General features: G+C 40.5%; 1 protein-coding gene across 2 annotated transcripts in view; it reads right to left on the bottom strand.

Annotated features, from left to right (window-relative positions):
* LOC111871625 (E3 SUMO-protein ligase EGR2-like) overlaps nt 1–22,601 on the bottom strand; it is a 44,443-nt gene that overhangs the window by 11,998 nt on the left and 9,844 nt on the right. The window contains exons 2-5 of one of the 2 annotated variants that reach the window (XM_023864853.2): nt 8,772–9,039; nt 4,097–4,369; nt 1,040–1,299; nt 602–635 (exon numbers count right to left, since the gene is read on the bottom strand). In XM_023864853.2, the coding sequence (XP_023720621.1) occupies nt 1,243–1,299; nt 4,097–4,369; nt 8,772–8,798 (357 nt within the window). In that variant the 5' untranslated portion in view covers nt 8,799–9,039 and the 3' untranslated portion in view covers nt 602–635; nt 1,040–1,242. Of the gene's footprint in view, nt 1–601; nt 636–1,039; nt 1,300–4,096; nt 4,370–8,771; nt 9,040–22,601 lie in introns of those variants that run through there. The other variant, XM_033754321.1, reaches the window with a different exon arrangement.

Raw genomic sequence — 22,601 nt, 5'->3', positions numbered from 1 at the left:
GTGACATTGTGTTTTTAAATGTTAAATTTTAGACTGGGTTCAGTGTGGCAGCAACGTTAAGAGTATACACCTGATGATGGCCGATAGAGGCCGAAACATGTAGTGTAGAAAGAACAAGATCAAAGACATATAATATATATTGTTTGCGCTTGGGACGGAGCTTGTATCATTTATCGTGTAGAGTGCAACAGGATGCTTAAATATAATAAGGGTTTATGTTTTGTTTTGTTTTTTTGGAAAATATCTACAACAGAAACAGATAAACGCCTTCATTAATTACAAAAGAAGAAACAAAGAGTTAAAGGTGAAAATAACAAGAACGAAATAAAAATTAAATAACACTTTTTGCTACAGGATATAATATATTGGTCAAAAATAGATACCGTTCCATCTTAACTAAAGCTGCTTAATTCAGATTAACTTAATCTTTCAATCCTTCTCATTGTTATCGTTTTTAATTTTGCAATGTCTGCATTAGTTTTCAACTACGAATCATAACTGCTGGGCCGGAAATATAGCTTGAAGTTAATGATACCAATGTTTATACCTTACGAGTATACTTGCATGTCTGCACACGAAATGAAATGTTTAGACGAACCCAGGCTCATGTTCAAAGAATTGGGACTCGTCTATACCTGTCGAACAACAGTAAAGGGAATCACAACACACATTGCATGGGTCAGTAGCGAAAGTTGTACAGTCCATAAAAGTTAATTCATACAATCGGTATTCAAACAGCAGGAACTTTGAGCTTTGCGGACCATATTTTCACACGGTTAGCATATTTTCTGCCGTTTTACATAAATTATAAAGAAAAATATATCCGTTAAACGTAGTAGTGTCAAATAAAGAATTAAGTTGTATTTAAATGTGGCAAACACAGAACGCTTGATATTGTGACATGTTGCGCAAAGGGTTTATATCTCTGGTGTTCGGACACATCGGTATATTAACCCGAGTGAACCCACACCCCTTTACAAATATTCGCGTCTTCTTGCTGTTTTTACACAATGCATTTTCTGTCCTCTATGAAACTTACCTATTGAATGTGAATTTTCTTGCGTTTCGTGAGACCTCCTGGATAGGAAAAGCACTTCTTACAAATGTCACATTTAAATGGCTTCTCTCTGGTGTGTGTCCTCATATGTAGCTTCAGGGCAAACTTGGTTTTGAATGCCATCTCACAATCTGTCTGATCGCACATATATTCCGGAAGTCCGTCATGCCAGCGCATATGACCTATCATGTATCCTTTTTCTGGGAATACCATTCCGCATCCAGGCTCACGGACACATATTCCTGCAGGCAAATTGCAAAAGAGTACATATTAGGAGCAAGGGCAATAATCTGTGCGTATGGGACGTCGCCATATATGAAAAGGCTACTCCGTGATTATTAACTGTGTCGCACAGCATATGTCAGTATTTCAGTTCCACAACTATCACAACCTCTTTCCCTCAATCTCCGGTATAAGGTGTGTGTAATATACTGTACTGAGGGATACAAATTCCCATACACACACGACATTCTATTTTTCCCAATATGGAGAGATATAATCAGGAATATATTAGAAAATTTACATAAATTACGTAATATTAACGGACAGTTCAACAGTCCTTCTCACAGTACACATACTGGGAATATCTATATACTATGTGCGTTCACTTCCGTGCTCACATTATGAATATTATTTCTAAGTTTATAACTATTGCATCTGTGTTTGTTACTCCACGTGAAATTAATAATTATCTTTAATTCCACATTATTATTATTATTATTATTAGTAGTAGTAGTAGTAGTAGTAGTAGAAGTAGTAGTAGTAGTAGTAGTAGTAGTAGTAGTAGTAGTAGTAGTACTAACACCTTCTGCAATAACGTCATCATCATTATTACAGGGGATGGAAAAAAATATGGAAACACCTTTAGAAATGCATGCCTCAATTGAAGTATTTATTTTAGCGACGTTTGTAGGCGACGCTGTCCTATCTGCCCAATAGCACTACCTGTACAACCTCCGTAATATGTTGCAAGCTTCATTTGTTGTCAAGACAGTGTTCTGAGCAGTTTTAGTGCATCATGTCAGACGTAACAGAATTCGAACGCGGGAAAATTGTTGGGGCCCGTATGGTGGCTGCTTCCGTAACCAAGCTAGCCGAGGTTTTCGGTGTTTCGAGAGGCACATTATGCAAGATTATGACCTCATACAGGAGGACTGGGAAATCACCAATGGTGATGCCATTTACCAAGAAGGCAGTTCCCGTGTTCACACAGCTCACATCGTCCAGGACTGGCTTTCTGAGCACGAATATGAAGTGTCACGTCTGCCATGGCCCCCTCAGTTGCCTGGTATCAATATTATTGAGCTTTGTCGTCTTTTGGGGGGGGGCAATCTGTGTGCGTGCTCTCCACATTCATCATTGTTAATAGAACTTGCCAATGTTTTGCAGGAAGAATTGTACAAGATTCCCTTGCAAATCATACAGGACCTCTATTTAGCCATTCCAAGGGGACTGCAGGCAGTTCTGCTAGCCTGAGTTTGTCCTACACCATATTAGTCACGGTAATATGTTTTTTGTTGGGTGTTTCCATATTTTTGTCCATCTCCTGTATTATTGAGTATCATTCTGTTATAATAAACATAAATCTCAAATCCTAGTGCACTGTAAAACACAAAAGATTATAAATATATAATTATAAGTATATAAGCTTATGTTCATTGTAGCCAATTAAATTTTCCTCTTATTATAACACAACTCTGAATAATTAAAATTGTTAACATTTTATTCCAGTCGTGAATACTTCAATGTTTCATTTTTTAGATAACTTCAGGTGCAAAATTAATTTTGTTCTATTATGGATATGATTCAACCACCTGCCCAAGATAATAAGCAAATTACGGACTGTCACACTACTTATGTGAGTAATAGACCAATATTTTTTTCCCTTGGCACTACAGCTCCAGTGGGCCAAGGACTGCCCCCATGAACTCCGTTCACTTCGGTTTTTCTAGATCTTACACATACGGTAGGACTCCGTGGGCGAGTGATCAGCTCGTCGCAAGACCTCTACCTGTAGGCAAACACAGAAAAACGCACACAAACCTCCATGCCCTGATTGGGATTCGAACCCACTATCCCTGCTTCCGAGCGAGCGAAGACATTGCATGACTTAGACCGCTCGGCTACCGTGACCGACAATAGACCAATATACTGCCTACGAAATACAAGATGGATTATTCTCCCTTGAGAATTGTGTATGCGTTTCTCCCTTGTTCGTATGTTAATTGTTCTTAATATTTAGATATCCTATGGGCTTTTGAGTAAACCCATATTTAAATAATTAATAGAAATTAATTATTACTTTCGGTATTACGGAATTTTTTAAAGTTTTTCCATCGTCTAGTGCCCTAGTTGAAGAGAACACAGCATTTCGGAAACTTGATCGGTTTCCATCCTCTCGTGAGTAGGCAGAGACCTACTCTGTTAGACCTTTTACAGAACACAGAACTCAATCACTGAAATATCCGAAACAGTAAATACATCGACATAAATAGGTGAGACCAGGCTTAGTCGAAGGGAGGTAAGAGAAAATTCGGGACAGAAATTGTGATAACACATGTAGCTGTCTCCCCATCGCGTAAGGACGAAATGTAATATTCTACATATAAAACACTACATTCAGCAGGACAATATTAAATAAGTTTAGATTTAAATTTTAAATTCTGAAAATTTTAAAATGAGAAATATACTTGTAAATTCGTGACAGTTACACATGTTACACGTTTGTGATGAGTAGCGCTTATATGGATCCATAATAAAACAGTTCAATGACTACAGAAGTATTTAATGAGACTGCCTGAAGATGATCTCATATGTGGACCGAAACACGCAGCAACCATTAGAAAAATGCAATGTGAGAAATTGGATTGGTTTATTTTTAATGTTGTAATGACGGCCAAGTGCAATCAAAGGTGAGAAAATAATATTTCTTCTAAGAACACATCGCTGAATTATCTGCAATATTAATAATTTTCTTCGCTATGATGCCCCACTTATTATCACAAAGACTCTTAGCCTGACATCTCCTGTCAAACTTACCTCTTGACCATGCCTCTTCATATGTGAGCGGAGACTACTTGACATCATGTGATCCTTGCCACAAATTTCACACTTAAATGGCTTCTCTCTGTTGTGTGTCTTCATATGATCCTTCAGGTGACGAAGCGTCTCGAACCTCAACTTACAGCCTGGCCGGCTGCAAACGTGTCCCTCATGTCCCGTGTGCCAGAGGATGTGCGCTTTCAGTTGGGAAGGCAACTTGAACGCCCTCTCACACCCCAGTTCTTGGTACTTGAAGCCGAAACTTTCCTTCTATACACAGCAGAATTTTAACATCAGAGGAAATGCATATCATATTTGACACTGGGACCCTTGAGAACGCTACTGTTCACTATGTATTAGGACTAGACAGGACGTATCAATTGTTTTTTCATATTACTGAATATCAACAAACCCCAACTGCAGCTAACTATAACCTTGTTCACTAATTTGCCCGTTCTACTTCTTCCTAGAGAAAAAGCTAACATTTCAACGTTTTCACTAGGCTTTCAATCGCAACACATCCCAACAGTGTCCTCTGCGTAGCCTCTTAACGGGTGGCGTCTAACTCACAACTCACTCACCTGTGCACTTTTAACACATGACTGACTGCCTAACCAAAGTCAAGGACATATGAGGACTGATGATCAGTCGGCCAGTCTGTTTTATTGGAGGCATTTATTTGAGCCCGATACCAGATATGTAATACTGTCGGACAGTTGGGCATTTGTTGCTGTGTGGTGAACTCACTGGCGAGAAGAATGGTTTGCACTTTACTAATGCTGCTGGCCCACGCCATGGTAGTCGTTCTCGCATCCGCGTTCTGCTGTACTCGTGACTATATTGTGACCTATAGACCCGTTGCTAAGGGGAAATACTGTAAACATCATGTAATGCCCTCACGCAACAATATAAGTCATGTCACTATACATGACACGTACAGCTTTGCTGCGTATCCCCAGCAGCGTCCGCATGTGCAGTGACGTCAAACAAGAACAGAAGCGACGATGCAGACGATGCTACCTGTAGCACCTCTCGGAGGCTACATCGTATATGACCCGACCGACCGTGGTCTGTTTGAACACTGAGTGAGTGCAGTGCAGTTGAGGGTTCAGCTTTGGAGTGTTAACCAGAGAGCAACGGAAACGGAAGAATCTCCATTGTTAATATTCGTTACCAGAAAATATCTAATGAAGACATTACAGAGGAATAGCCACTGTTGAGAGCTGTTATCAAGTAATGACTAGTGGAAATAGACTGAGATGACAGTTCTGAGTGATTTGTGGTATTGGAATCAGCATTAGTGTAACACTTACTTGTAGTTACGACTTGGAAGTGGTCAATAAATCCATTCAGAATCCAAACATCGTTTATAGACACTGAAACACTTGCTAATATCTTATTCACTTAGATTCGAGGCTCTCACAACCTGAAGGGCCAGGACCCCGTATTTATATCCCCCAGGAACAGGTTGTCCCAGATATAACCCAAAACATGGGATCCCTTTTCGTTGTCTCCTGTCACTCAAAGGGCTACGGTGGAGGTACTCGAACCCTCCTCCACACTGAGGGTTGCCGCGGATGTTGTCCCCTTATATCGCCTCGGCATAAACAGAATATTAAACGCAGTTTCTCTTAGTTCCTCTGTTCTTGCTCGAATGGGGGCACGCGGTAGCATAGTTGGCCGAGGCTCTACGCTACAAGACGGAAGGTCACGAGTTCAAGTCCCGATGACGTCATTGGGTTTTCCTTTCAAATTTACATAATACTTCCAGCCGCACTATGACCCTCTGGTTGACTCAGCCTCTAACAGAAATGAGTACCAGGAATATTCTTGAAATATCCTTGGGGATAAAGGGCGGCCGGAGCGTAAGCCTGACAAATTTGCCGCCATGTATGAGCCGATTGTCTATAAAATTTGTGAACCTCAACATCTCACAAGCCTATGGGCCTCCACGTCCAGTAACAGGGTTATTTTTACTTTTTTTATTGTTGTTCGATTAGGAGCTATTCAAATTTGTTTATCTGGTACTTATCAAAGAATGGCTCTCATTAAATTATTAATTTATGCATTCTTTTTAAGAGACACTAATTGTGCGATTATTAATGAATTATAATGTAGTGCAGTGCTAAGTAACTTCCGCTGAACAAACTGACAACGGCCACGGCCATGCAACACATTCCAAAATACGCAGCATTACTACAGCTGTTGCCAGACAACGGCCCGCCTGCGACAATCGAAGTATTGATGGAATCCGTGTTTTCGAACAATACTCTCCGAGGCTATAACACTCGACCTTCCTTGGTAAAACAATTCAATTACAGCGGTTGAGTACAGTGGACTGGTGTAGTTCGTTAGCAATTGAGCGAATTATTTGGGGTAGTGCTACAGTGCAGATGGTAGCTGAGGCAAGAAGACGGCTCTCGGGCCCAGAGGAAGGGGACTCCGTTACCAGGCAACTAAAGCCCGGGGATTTAGAAGTGACAGTCCTCCGACGCTGAGTAAGAGAATTATTGGTAGTGGCGGGGAAAGCTCCAGCATGCCGACAAGTGTGGAGTGACTACAGTACAGGCGTTCTCAAAAGGAAAAAATTTCTTGCCTCATTGTGTTGCTTAGTGTTGGCGATTTAGTCTCGGTGATGTTCATACATCCGATGTTAAGTTTCAAGTGCCGAATGGCAGACTGTTATGCACTGTACACTATTATACACTTTTCACTGTTATATACATGAAGAGTTTATTTGCATATTACACGGGTCTATTCTAATGGGGCAACACCGGCAATGTCCGCATAGATATCATCTCCACATGCCTGTCCTTCCTCGTCACCACCAGATGAATCGGAGCTATCATCAGAACTCTCATCAGTAATCACCATTAGTGTAACAGTTACTGTAGCTACGAACTGGAAATAGTCAATAAAAACATTCACAAGTCCAGAAACCTTTTATAGTCACTAAACATATGACAAAATTTTGCTGTTTACATTCGAGACTCCAACAACCAGAAGGTCCAGGAGCCCGTATTTATATCCCCCAGGAAAAGGTTGACCTAGACATACCCCCCAAGCATTGGGATCCCTTTTCGTCGCCTCCTACGATTCGAAGCGCTAAGGTGGAGGTAATCTATCCGGCCTCCACGCTGAGGGTTGACGCGGAAGGTATCCTCCTTATATCGCCTCGACACGAACAGCATAGAAAAATCAGTTTCTTTTAATTTCTCTATTGTTCCTCGATTACGATCTGTTCAAAATTGTTCATCCTGTATTTACCAAGTAATTTCTTTCTTCGAAAATGTTCTTGTCAAATGTCAGTTATTCATTTACGCATTCTTTTAAAGAGACACTAATTGTGCGATGATTAATGAATTATAATGTAGTGCAGTGTTAGGTAACGACCGCTGAGCAAACAGACCACAGACATGGTCATGCAACACATACGTATATACGCATCAGTACTGCAGCTGTTGCAAGGCAGTGGCCCGCACGCAACAATGAAGTATTAATGGAATTCGTATATTCTACGGATCCTCTCCGAGGCTATATCACTCGACCGACCTTGGTAATATAATTCACTTACAGCGGTTGAATATACTGGACTGGTATTGTTGATTAGCGAATGAGTGGATTAGTTATAGTAGTGCTACAGTGCAGCTGGTAGCTGAGGCAAGAAAACAGCTCAAGGGGAACGCCCGCCGATGGACCCCGTTATCAGGCAACTGCTAGTGAAGACACAGCAGACTGATGACTTTGTGCGTGTTGCAGTAAACTGTGCAGTGTGAGAATGAGCGAGAGGGCTATAGTTACTTGTAGTTATGAACACACACACACGCACACGCACACACACTCTCTCTCTCCCCCCCCCTCTCTCTCTCTCTATGGCACTACAGTCCTTCTGATCTTGGCCGTTTTTTAGATTCTTTGATCATTTCACTTTCGACAGGACTCCTTGGACGGGGATCAGCCCGTCGCAAGGCCGCTTCCTAAACATAGAACAACATAAACGCACACAGAGAACCATGCTTTTAGTGAACTCCAAACATACGACGTCATCACCCGAGCAAGCGAATGCAGTTCCTGCTTTAGACTGCGCGTCCACTCTGATCGGGCTCAATAAGTCAATAAGCGGTAATGTCCCGGATAATGATAGTGTCTCCTGTACTTCCTGGACTGACTGAGCCCCCTCCTGCTCAGGCCTGGCCAGAGACAGAGGTGCAGGCGCGAAAGGTGAGGAACACGTAGAACAGACAGCTGACAGGGAAAGGCATTGGCACAAAGATATTCCGGAATAGGTAACACTGCAATATCGTGCACTATCAGCCGTGTTCCTGATGTCAGTTTTTACCGCTCTTGCAATTGGTCCTGGTATAGCTGTGCCTGGTAAATCAGTAGCTCTTTTTGTAACAGGGTGCCGAATCGGTTGGCCTGATATAGGTTCGAGTTAGTGCTGCACTCATATTGCTAGTTTGCTATTAGTTATTCATGCTGGTATATATTCTGACTAAAAATCCAAAACAAATTAAATTATTAAGAATAAAAATTCTGTGCCTTTAAACAGGTGGAAATATTAGCATCATTGATGATGAGAACCACGAATTGTTAAAAATGAATATAATCATTTTATTCGTTCGGATGCCACACTTATTTGCACTAAATTAGTTACTCTTCTGTCACTTACCTCTCGAATGTGAATTTCCTGATGCATTTTTCAGATAGCCCACTCTAGAAAAGCTACTCTTACATACATCACACTCTTATGGTTGTCCGGTGTGAATCATCATATTGTAATCCAGAGCTTGCTGGTACCTGAAACGCATCTCACAACCCTGAAGCTCGCAAACATATAAACCTTCCTTGTCGTGCCACCGCTTGTGAGCTCGCAGTTCTGATTTCGTCCTGTATGAGTTCCCGCAGTCCGGTACGTTGCATTTGAGGTGGGGATCCATCTGCAGAAATTTACAAAATTCGTTATTAGAAACTATTGCATTCATGTGTCATATTACAAAAATATGTTTTTCAGAACCTTACGCCTTAATTACTAAATACTTTTATTTTTTAATTTTAATAATGTAGAAATTACCTTTGGCTGTAGGCCTACTGTTCCCTCCATTCATAAGAATAATAGCGCATATATAAGGAAATGAAGTGGAAAATTCCTGTCTAAAATCACTTCAATTCCCTCACAGCAATATAGGATGTGTGAAAAAATCGTGTGAACGTCATTTTTTGCACCGTAATATCCGAAACGCAACGGTGAGGTTTGTTTTAAGACGAAGATTTTGGAATGGAAATCGTATAGCCTTGCAAATAAAATGTTTTTAAGTTATCGATAAAATATCCATAAGTATGGTGGGACGTGGAGTATTAATGAATTTCTCACATCTTATAAACACATCATTCTGATGTTTAGCAGCCGCTTCCCAACATTGCTGCTGGCGCTCTTTCTCACGTCAGCTCATGAGGGCTCTGTCTTGGAAAGAGTGGCTATGTCACATAGTTCTTTTCCTGGCACTTGGGTATCCCCCTTCCAAATTCCATTCCCCCAACGGCTCAATATACCAACTTGTCTCCTCTTACTCTCAAATCTGACGGCGTAATTAAATTACCAACTCAAATTGCACATCCGCACTTACTTATTCTGCCTCAACACTTCATAATAATTGCAGATAGCATCTCAGGTCATAACAGATTCTAGGCTATTACTGAAATAATTAAGAGAACAATGGCACAAAGAGAGATTTACGAGTAATTTGAAGGAAACCATTTCAGGATCGATATTATGCTGCCTCTTGAAATACAGAAACTGAAGAAGTCTGATTACCACGTGAGCCGGCAGAAGCATACTTCTGCAACTCACTGCAGGACGTACAGTCCTCAGGTCTTCACTGAATTACTACATGTGCTAGTCCATCTGCTGGTCGAATTGTTAAACTATATTTTAGGAACACCACGAAATTATTTACCACGCTCAAAACATTTCTCCACGTGCACATGCCAGGGCCTATTACATCCTATCGACACCACAATATTCTATTCGTTTTAGTTTCATTTTGTCACTGTACCAGCGTGCGTTTCGATGATCCGAAGTTTTCTTTCCTGTATATCCTTTTAATATTAGTGCAGAAAATCTTGCAGCCACGAGTATCTCATCCTCTGCTCTAGGACTAGAGAACTGACATGTACCGAATGTTAGTAATTCTCACAAGCATACTCTGAAACTTTGCGTCAATGAATCAGGCGATATGTCAGCGGTGTTTTCTCCTGGATTGTTTGGAGTGGAGAGGATGCCACTACTGACACCTAGCGGCATACCACAAAGCGTGTTGGTTGCAATGGGGTCGTGGACTGGAGGACAAGGTTCTTTTGCTCTGAAAAACAGCACGTACACCCGAGAATGTAGCGGCAGTGAGAGAAGCCATTGAACGAAATACACTCCAGTCTGGGCGTCGCCACGCTACATCACTCGGGCTCTCCGAAGCCCGCGTTCGACGGATTTTGCACAAAGATCTCCATTTCCACCCCCATAACATTCAGATTATTCATACACGAGAAGAACACGTCTATGAAAAAAAGAGTTAATTTCTGACAGACTTTTGCAATTAAATCAATAACAAGATGTCATTGACAACTTACTGATGAGAAATGAAGCTCATTTTAAATATTCGAGGTTTGTTAACAAGCAAAATTTCCTCTATTGGTCAGCCACAAACCCCAAATATATTTAAGAGAGACCACTTCACATTCCCAAAGTCACAATATGGTGCGCGATATATTCGATTGAAATTATTGGCCCTTGCTTCTTTAAAGATGAGTGGGAAAGCTCTGTAAATGTGACTGGACCACGTTACGTTCATATGTTGAAGAGCTCCTGAGCTCCTGCACTTTCTCGTCTTTCAGTAAAAGGAGAAACGATTTCCCAGCAAGATGGGGCAACGTGCCACACCGCACGAGCTTCCATGGCAATTGTGAATAACTTGTTTCCTAACCATATTATCTCCAGATGTGAGGACATCATTTGGCCAGCCAGGATACCTGACCTATCAACATGTGATATTTTCTCTAGGGATATCTGAAATCCCAAATTTTCAAAGCTCCTGCACCCCACAGATTTCAGGGATTGAAACATCGAATTCTGAAAGAATTTGAGGATTTCCCATAGAGATGCTGTAAACAGTAATGAGCGACTTTAGGAAGAGACTTAACGAGTGCCTACGGCGGAAAAGTGGTCATTTGTCGGGTGTAATTTTTGGAAACTAGACTTTTGTCTTCAGTGAGTAAATTGACAAAACCAAATGCTTCTATGTTAACCCTTAATTCATATGTGTTAAATCCAAATAAATACAATGGTTTACTGTTCACTCATTCATCAGTAATCTGTCAAGATGACAGGTTCACAGTCTCTTCCAAAACAGTTTCTCCACTTGATGCAATCTATAAATTTCTCCTTCAAATGAGAATATCCTCTTCTGTCCCCAAGGTCATCCAGGATCTCCTTACGTCTTCTTCCTTGTCTTCTTGTCACTTCTATCCGACTCTCTATCATTCCTTCAATAAATTCTTTTAGGAGGCAGTTACTGCGTAAGATATGACTGTAACGCCGGGTCTACGTTACGTCAGAGGGCGTCCCCCCACCCCCTTTCTTACTACTGAATACCAGTTATTTTCTTGGGGGGTAAAGGGCGGTCGTTGCGTAAGGCTGACAACCTCACTGCTAAATTTGAGCCGACCCTCTGGCAAATGTGGGAGCCTCGACCATACACACTCCCGTGGCCCTCACGGCCTGTTACAGGGGCAAATTTACCTTTCCTTTAGATACAAATTAAATTCGAGCAATTATAAATGAATTAAGAGTGTATGTTCTTTGGCAGACGGAACAGTATAAACCGCGGTCGGCTGTCTTTTGCTCCCCATTATACATAACATCGTATCCCGGAAAGAGGAAAGTAAATTGAACAGGAATTGCGAATGTTACAAATATATATTGTCTATGTAAGATTTGAGGCTTTNTGCATCTGGAATGGGGGGAATTATGCAGGAAAAAGTGGGCACGCACGAAAGAGTTGCAGTTGAACTAATATGGATATACACAAAATATTACACACGAAAATGTGGGTTGAAATACAATGTCGATACTTCGTAGCAACCTGTGAACACGGATTTGGAATAGACAACATATGAAGAAAGCAGTCTTCTGGGATTTGGCACCGTGTATATGTGGTGTTAACCGACGTTTCGGAGGAACGTATCGCCTCCATCTTCAGGGTAGAAGAAAAAAATATAAGAAATCTGCAAGCAAAGTGACCGTGTACCCTGAAGATGGAGACGATACGTTCCTCCGAAACGTCGGTTAACACCACATATACACGGTGCCAAATCCCAGAAGACTGCTTTCTTCATATGTTGTCTATTCCAAATCCGTGTTCACAGGTTGCTACGAAGTATCGACATTGTATTTCAACCCACATTTTCGTGTGTAATATTTTGTGTATATCCATATTAGTTCAACTGCAACTCTTTCGTGCGTGCCCACTTTTTCCTGCATAATTCCCCCCATTCCAGAGGCAAATGTTTATAGAGAAGCGATGGAATTCATATTTTCATATCGATGGATTCGTACGCTTCAAACAGAAGGCTTCAGAGTAGCTTTGCTTGTTGAAATTGTAATTTCGTTTGATGAAGTAGGAAGATATAAATCGCGAGATAACTTTGTGAATTCTTTGCAGAGGAATCAGGATAATTCACGATGTTCTGCATTCAGATATACATAATTATTGAGTGTGGGTAATTTTTGCTTAATTGTATTCTGAAATTGAAAGTGGACCAAATTCGTATTAGTGCTAACTCTCACCGTTTTGGGTATCCTCCCCGGGATGTTGTGCAAGGGAAAAGGGTTCCTAATAATTTTATAAACATTTATTTTTTTAAAACTTCTGGGTTAGAATTCCACTAGAGGCATTTTTGTCTCTGTGCATTTATTCTATATTCATATTGTCATATGTAGGTAGCGGCGTTTTGCTACGGGCTGATACAGCGGCAAAAAGTCCTACCAACATTATGTGGCATTCAAAATCTGAAGAAGCGACCGTGGTCCGAAGGCCTGTGCAGCGATGGTGAGAGAGATACTGAGAGAGAGAGATAGAGAGATTGGCAAAAATCTGTACCCTTTTGAGTCATCCTGAGTTCAGGCCCTTTCGAGTAATTAGGATAAATGCGTAAACGTTTTGCCATATAAGTAAATATACATCTGATACATGAATTTGGGTATATAGGTATATTAGGAATTATAGTATATAATTAAATAATTTTTAAATATAATAATACTGTGCATGGTATAATTAAAAACTTGCATCTGATACATGAATTTGGGTATATAGGTATATTAGGAATTATAGTATATAATTAAATAATTTTTAAATATAGTAATACTGTGCATGGTATAATTAAAAACTTGCATCTGATATATGAATTTGGGTATATAGGTATATTAGAAATTATAGTATATAATTAAATAATTTTTAAATATAATAATACTGTGCATGGTATAATTAAAGACTCAATGAGACAGACATTCTACAATTCAAGATTATTGACATTGTTTTTGGTGACATAATTTTGTTGCAGCCTGTGACCCTTCTTGCAGGAACAGAAAAGAACGTCCTTTGTACTTCGTACGTATTTTCTTTGATGGTACAAAAGCATGATGTACCGATATGTGGATATTACTAGTATTCATTCTTACTGTGCAGATGTCAGCACCGAATGTGATTGGTCCTGCCAGCTTTCATTATGCCCCATACGGACAGCAGCTGGAGGAGCAACAAAGTTCAACATGTCCTTCCGTACAAGAACAATATATACCAGAAGACACAGGATTTATGCAACCAGCTGGACAAATAGCAATAAGTCCCTGCGATATTGGCAACAGTTACGCCCACGACAACTCTCTTAATAATGCCGACCCATACGGAACCCTGTTACAACAGCAGCTACCTATGTTACAGAACCCTAGTCTAATGAGGCAAATCGAACCAGCCGTTACACATGCCAGATCGAACACTGCTTCCAACGCAGACTATTCCACGGATATGGAGGTAGCGCTGGAATGGGTATCACAGCAGACTGAAGCTGCCCTCCTGTTCCAGTCATCACATCTCTTGCCTGAACCTGGGCCACCTGCCTTGTCTCAGCAGCAGGAGATCCATGTCGCCCCATCACTGGTAAGTAACTCGCCCCCCCCCATGTAAGCTCCGCATGATGTGGAAATATGGTCGAATCGAAATATAAACCCCTAAATCATTCTTGATACTAGAAGGCTACGATTATTCAGATGTGTGCTACGTCCGTCTTTATCATGCAGTCCTTATACCAGGTTATACCCTTCACGTCCATTATGTGGTTAAGGAAATATACGGACCAAGTGCCCCAAGGTCATCGTGTTTGCGTGTTTTCGACTGAAATTCTTGTTTATCACACAATCTATTTTACATAATGATCATTAATCCCTCTATTTCTCTTGGAAAATCGACTGAGCCTGGTTCCTTCAGAAGACTGCATCTTCACTCAAACGTTGCGTTTCCTCCTGAGAATGCTGGAGTGTTTCTGAAGCAACCTTTAAAGGATCGTCTTGCGTTATGAGTCACAATATGTGGCTCCTGTCCCGCGCAAGTTTTCAGAACGTTCTGCAAGATACTCTTGCTACTCAATCGAGATTCATGGTCTCTGTAGACACATCTGAATTCTTGAATTTCCCCCTGGTACACAATGTGTTCATTCAACCATCTCCTTTTTCATGTGCAGGCTTATCCTGCAGGCCAGGACGCGGCACGTGTCGGCAGGTTCCCCTCTCTTCATCCTGCGGACAAACAACACAGACATGCGTACTAGACAGAGGTAGAGACACGCAAGTTAATGAACAGTTGTGTTTCGAGAGAGATGTATATATATTTTTGTATTTATTCGTTTATTGTTTCCCCTATCATGTATTTCATGCTGTGTTTTGTGCTGGGTACATAAATTCAATTCATAGGATTATTAGTGAGTAAATATATAAATATCTTGTTCTAAGAGGCAACAGACTTCCAATTTCATAAACTCCTTCGGTACTTCTCTGGGGTCTATGAGAACAGGATTGAAAATCATCCGGCAGAGAGACTTAGCATCCTTCCAGACATCGCTACACAAGAAATCCCAAATACTAAGCAGGAATTCGACCACTTTTCCGTTAATTTCGATGTGAGAGTAGTACATAATCAAATACCTACAAAAGAAAAAGCTCAATTATGATTGTTTCACTGATTGCGTCTTGCCCCCTCAGCCCAAAAGGGTTATGTATTTTTAACTTCTACATTTTAATCCATTTTCCTAATTCCACGAGTAAGATAAACATTGGCCGTGATATAGCTCAAGCGGTTAGTCGCTGGCTTCCCACTGCGGCGGCCGGGGTTCGATGCCAGGTATAGTCAAGTGGGATTTGTGGTGGACAAAGTGGCGCTGGGGCAGGTATTCTCCGAGTACTTCGTTTTCCCCTGCCAATCTTCATTCCACGAATTGCTCCACAATCACCATCAATTATCATCTGAGGCTGGTAAAATAGGCCATAACTGACCGCAGTACAAGGGACTTAGTCCCACCTCACTAGCTATGTCCCACCTCACTAGCTATAAGAAAAAAATAAACATTACATTTTGTCAGGGATATACCACCAACATAATCAGCCGGCCTATACAATTAATTAGCAAAGGGAAACCCAAAGGATCGTATGGAAGCATGTCAAGACATAAAGAAACAATAAATGGCGGTCCAAAGAATATTAAATTCACTCATATTAACGTGCTGGGAAGCCTGTAGAACGACCGTTAGCTTCGTTATTTAGTGCGGAGCCATGATGGATTTGTGGACTCCTACGTGCCGAGGTTCCAGGAACAAATTTTCATAATATTAAAAAGAAAAAAAAAAGGAAATAGATTAAGAACCGTGGAACTGCATAAATTTAACTGTCATTTCTCAAGTTCCATTATCACATTAAACAAGAACAAAGCTGAATATCAGGAAGCTGAAAAGTTTAGTATATTTCCTTTGAATGTGTCTCAAAAAAAATCGCAGGTAAGCATTCACACACAACTCTAAAGGAAGGATACAAAGAAACATGAATTGCAGTTATGTACATAAAGCTGAAGTACCTTTAGAAAATAGCCTTTCACTGGAAAGAGAACATATGCATTTTGTAAAATTCACCTTCTAAATTATTGAATGTATCTTTTGAAATCTGAAAGTGACCGTATCAACATGCATCGACTTCAGTGTTTTTTAAAGTAAATCTATACTTTCCAATTCCCGGGATCTTTAACAAGAAACATAGGTCCAAATTACATATATTTTATATTTCACTACTCTATTTCCACTAAATGCAAATATTGTATAGAATTAACTAAGCGAAATCCAAAAGAAGCCTCAACGTGTGAAAACAAGTAGCCCCTGGCCTATTAAAGCAATCTCTTGCATTTATAAAACAAGGAAGTTTACTGAATTATGAAAAGACACTGAGTCAAGATTTTCGTTTAGCCCCCGAACACAGATACTTCACAGTCTCTCGTGCATGACATATGCCACGCAGTTCAACCCTTCATGAATAACAACACAACCAATGTTACAAAAAGCCGCCTCACGTACTATAAAATTTGAAAAGTAATAAGACAGGGATAAAATCGAGAGATGATTTATTAGTTGCATATTTCGTCCATTGGCCATAAAATAAGAAGGAAATATCACGTTCACACTTACTTACTTACTCATTGAGCTGAGCCCTTCTGGAGAAGCCGCCTATTCTGCAGCTACTCAAGAATTTCCCAGCATTTAATTTAACCCCAAGGTTCATTACCATATTCACAAGAGCCCTCCACTGGTCGCTATCCTGGGCCAGATCAATCCAATCTATAACATCCCATCTTATCTCTCTAAGATCCATTTTAATATTGTCCGCCAAGCTACACCTTCGTCTTCCCAGTGGATTATTTCCTTCTGGATTTCCCACCAATATCCTATACGCATTCCTCGTCTTCCCCATTCGTGTTATTTGCCCTGTCTACCTCATCGTCCTCGACTAGATCGTTCTAATTATACTTGGAGAAGAGTACAAGCTATGATATCCTCATTATGCAGTTTTCTCCAACCTCTTGTCACTTCATCTCTCTTCGGTCCAAATATTCTCCTCAACACCCTGTTCTCAAACACCTTCAGTCTATGTTCCTCTGTTAGTTTTCTCTGTGTTTTACACCAACATTTTTACTTGCGTCAATTAAAGTTTGGATGTTTTTCTTTATGGTATCTACATTATCACCCACTAGATTCACATCATCGGCATTGGACATTAGCTGATGTGAGCCGTTTAATTTCAGTCCCACCTGATTTCCCTGGATCTTCCTAATGGCATATTCTAAAGCAAAGTTGAAAAGAAATGTCGATAAAGCATCTCCTTGTTTTAGACCATTCTGGATAGGACACTTATCAGACAAATGTTTATGTAAGCGGACTTTATTAAATGTTTCGTTTAAACACATTTTAATCAACTTAACTATTTTCATGGGTACCCCGAACTCTATTAGAATATTGTACAATACTTCTCTACTCACTGAATCATAGGCTTTCTTGAAGTCTATGAATAGCTGATGTACTGCCTCATTATACTCCCATTTTTCTCCAATAGCTGATAAATGTAAAAGATCTGATCTCTAGTTGATCTTTTACGTCGAAACCCACACTGATGATCCCCAATAATTTGATCTATATATGGACTTAACCTTGAAAGAAGAATATTGGACAAAATTTTATATGAAGATGATAGCAGTGATATCCCCCGATAATTACTACAGTCAGTTTTATCACCCTTCTTGTGAACTAGTACAATAATAGACTTCTTCCACTGATCAGGCAATTTTTCCTTATGCCAAATAAAAGTAATTAGATTGTGGATCTTAGAACGTAATATTTCACCTCCTGCTTGAATAAGTCCTGCTGGAATTTGATCACTACCTGGCGATTTATACTTTTCAATTTTGCAATAACACTTTCAGCCTCAAAAGGGCTAGGATCAGGTATTAACGGCTCAGCTGTATCGATTTCTGTCTGCCTAACATCACTGACCCTATGTACATTCAATAACTGAGAGAAGTAGTTCCTCCACATATTCAAAATGTTGTGGGAATCTGCAAGCAGATCTCCATTCTCAAACTTCACTAAGTTACTGCTAGGCTGGTAACCCATTTTAAAGTCATGGTCTCTAGTGTGATTGTTCTTACTGTTCATTGCAAGCTCATCAATTTTGTCTCTTAGATATTCCCTCTTTTGTTTCTGAAATGCTTGGAGTCAGAGGAAGAGACAACAAGGGACTCTGTATTGTCAGCCCATATAAGTATTGTCTCAATGACTGTGTGAACTTTCATTTCTGTTATTTTAGGATTTACTGAATGGTACTGTCTGCAGGCAAGGGGGCGAAAGCCACCTAAATTTTCAGATGTGTTGTACATGTAAGCCTCTTGCTATTGCTTCCAGCGGTGGACCATACGGTCATTTAAGATATTGTCCATTTACATTTAGTTTTTTTTTTGTTGTTGTTGTTGTTTAAATATTTATGTGTGGAAATGGACGAGAAATGGCAGTAAGACGAAATGTTGACATATTCAGGCTGTGCCAGAATAGTCATTATTTCGCCTGGGAGGTTGTAACTGTCCAGTTTATGTGATGGTCAATTGATGTTTTGTGTATGGTTAGGGTTCTGTGAAATTCCTCACTTTCTTCTCACAATTTGAGATTTCCCCCCTGAGACTCGCAGCAAGTGGCTTGGGTCAAGCTGCAAGCCAGCTGCCCATCCGTAAATCAGTCAATTTAATGCGTAACACAAGGCCTAGTTCTCTAGAAATTCTAAACTTGACAGGGGAAGTCAAAATTTTAGCAGCGTCGTTTTCTGCTACCCCAAAATCTCAGTTTGACAGCCACGCAGCAGTTGGAATACTTCACCCCTAAACTGTACACTCCTGGATATTCGCTTTTCTAATTGGAGGAGAAAGATAAGCAACCTCCCATTCTGCCCGAATCATAATCTGAAGTGGGAGGCCCTTTGCCCGTATTTTGGGTAAAAAGGGCAAATATTCACCATTCAGAGGGTGCTTGGCGGAAAAGACTCTGAAATTTACATTCGCCGGGGGTTCACGTGTTCTGATCCCCGTAAACACCCCCTGTGGTGACTATTAACGTGTGTAAGGTAAACAGTAAGGAAGCCTACATCCACAGATCTGTGATGTGTGTCACTACGGTGTAGTTCCCATTTAAATGGTGTAGATTGAATAAAGACTTTAAACAGTTAATTGGTGTTGAGTGTACTTTCTTACGCCTAATGCCCCACCAATCACCCAAGTCGTGGCCAGTCAACACGGCCTGAGAGGAGTTGAATTTCTCTACAGGAGCTAGTAGAACCAAAGAACAGTTACAGTCTGCCCACATTCTGTGCTATTTAGAGGTCCGCACACTCATATTTAGAGAACTGGGGCTCGGTTTATTCCCTCTTGATCTACAGTAAACAGAATCACAACATACACTACATGGGTCAGTAGCGACAGGGGTACAGTCTATAAATTATTTCATGCAGTCAGAATTCAAACGGGAGGAAATTTGAACTTTGCGGGCCATATTTTTATCACTAGTAGCAAAGTTTCTGGAGTTTTTCGAAAATTTAAAAGAAAAGTATATCCGTTAAAGGTAGCAGTTGAAAATAAAGAATTCAGTTGCATTTAAATATGACAAGCACAGAACGGATGTGGTATTAATTTCGGAAGCAAAGAGTAAATAACTCAGGTGTTCAGACACCTACAGTGAACCTACATCCCTTTAAAACATTCGCCTCTTCTTGCTGTAATTACACAATAAATTTTCTATCCTCTGTGAAACTTACCCATCGAATATGAATTTTTTTGTGCCTCTTGAGAGTTTCTAATTGAGTGAAGCACTTCTCACAAACATCACATTTAAATGACTTCTCTCCCGTGTGAGTCATCTGATGTCGCTGCAGGTGCCATTTGGTTTCGAATACGTTCTCACAATCTGCCCAATCGCAAACATAACCCTCAAATCCTTCGTGCCAGCGCGCGTGAGCTGCAATATATCTTGTACTTGTGAATACTTCCTCGCACCCAGGCACTTTGCAAGCAATTTCCTGCTTGCAAGCAGAAATAGGTTCATATTCGGACCAAGGGCAATAATGTGTGCGTATCCGATGTTGCAATATTTGAGAGATTTACTCTGTATACTCTGTATACTCTGCATAGAACATCTCTATATTTCAGTCCCGTACTTGTCACAATCCTTCACCTCAGTGTCTGGCATAAAGTGTTTGTAATAAATTGTACCCCGGAATAAAAATTCCCATACAAACATCTCATTCAGTTTTCCAAATGTGCAATATACAATTAGAAATATATTAGAACAGTTATATAAATTACACAAAATAAACGGACAGTTCAATTTTCCTTCGACAGTACACATACTGGCAATATCTGAATACTGTGTAACGTTCATATCCGTGATTGGAACGGTGCTTGCATTATAAATATTATTTCTAAGTTTATAACTATTATATCTGTGTTTGCTACTAATGTGACATTAATGATCTTTAATTCGTCATTATTATTCTTATTATTGTAAGTATTACAATCTGGAATATACTCATCATTTTTAATATTAATGAGTGTACTTCTCTCAATCATAGTACACATAACTCTCAAGTCCTAGTGCACTGTAGATCACAAGAGATATATATTTACACACACTGCATCCAAATAAACTTTCCTCCTAATTATGCTTCAATTCTTAATAATAAAAAATGTGGACATTTTATTCCAGTTGAAAATTCTTCAACGTGTCAATTTCTAGTTTACTTCTTCAAGTACAAAATTATTTCCTTTCCACTATTGCTATGCTTCAGCTATCTGTCTCCCTCAGTAAGCAAATTACGGACTTTCAGAGTTTTATATAAGCAATAAGCCCATTAGTGTCTACACAACACAAGATGCATTGTTCTGTCTTGTTGAGTTTCTCTTTTATTCGACTGCTAATTGTTTAATGTTTTGTTAGCAAACGGGCTTTCGAGGAAACCCATAATTAAATAATTATTTGAACTTAACTTTTACATTCATAATTACTTCATTTTTAATTTTTCATCGCCTAGGGTCCTAAAATCTAGAGGACAGTGATTTTTAAAGAATTTTAAATTTCAATTTTTATACTGAAAATTTTAAGAGGAGAAAAATGGTTGCAAATTCGTGACAGTTTAATGTATCATGTGATTGTGATGAGTAGCTCTAATATGGATCTTTATTGCGTCAGTTCAATAAGCAGATAAGTATTAAATGGGACTGCCTGGTTTCATATGTGGACCGAAATATACAACAACCATTAAACAAAAGTAATGTGAGTAATTGGCGGGAGTGCCTGTGACCATTTTAAGGGCTCATGTTACAGGTAGTCATGACTCCATCGTCAATGTGGTTGGCTCAACTAAGGCTGTCTTTTGTGGGGACGCATCATGGACCAGGGATGCGTCGGGACACAGCTTCGAGACACCTCCTCGTGGTCCCACTGGGCAACGACAGTCTCCGGTTCTACATTAGTATGACAAATGGGGGCTGGCGGCTAAGTTCCCATAAAGTGCAATGGCAGTATGACCGGAGCCTCTCATAACGACCCTTGGGTTTCACTACGGTGTACCCGGGAAGAATGCGGGAGAGCACTCGTGTGGGGGTAGCTTCGGCTACTTGGGTTGTCAGACAAGAGTACAGATAATTTGCAGCAAGCCTTCGGGCGCAACACTCTAAAACGGTTTGACCAACCCATGTGGAGGGGGGGAAGAGGGGAGCTCACAGGGCACCAACAGGGGCGGCTCTCTCATGCAAACTTTCCTTGGTCGCAATCTAATGACTAGCTGGTATCTTACTCCCATTGATCACCTGGGATACCCGTCACCCCCCGACCAGGCACTCTAGTTCCTGGAGGATTGCGAGGGTCTTATTCATAAAAGGATCGAACTACCTAAGCCAATGTGTGAGGCATCGTGCTGAGGGCTACGTGTCACTGGGGTCGTAATTAGCCAGTGTCTTGAACGATCCCCTCGGGGAACCAGGCAGCTCCACGTTGTCCTTATGCCTTCCACCATATGGGGAGCTGCGGATGGTGACCTTTTAAATCCCCATGACTCGTGGGACAAAAGTGAAAAGTACCAAATCAAGAACCGGTCCTAATGACCTTAAACTGATGAGGGGCACGCCTACAAGGAGAACCCTAAGAAAAATGATTCAGCGGTGGGCTGGAAGAGCTGGTGAACCAGTTGCAAAATGCGAACCTGCTGTTGAAACTGCAGCAAAAGGCAGCGACGAACCAGTGTTTCGAAACCTGCCTGAGATAAGACCAAAAACTATTCTCTTGGGAGTAAGTAGTACTGACATACCACTGCAAGGGGCTAGTA

Source organism: Cryptotermes secundus, unplaced genomic scaffold (genome assembly GCF_002891405.2).
Source record: "Cryptotermes secundus unplaced genomic scaffold, Csec_1.0 scaffold2176, whole genome shotgun sequence".
Classification (NCBI taxonomy): domain Eukaryota; kingdom Metazoa; phylum Arthropoda; class Insecta; order Blattodea; family Kalotermitidae; genus Cryptotermes; species Cryptotermes secundus.
The sequence above is the reverse complement of the archived record's forward strand: the minus strand, read 5'-3'. Positions and strand labels throughout refer to the sequence as shown.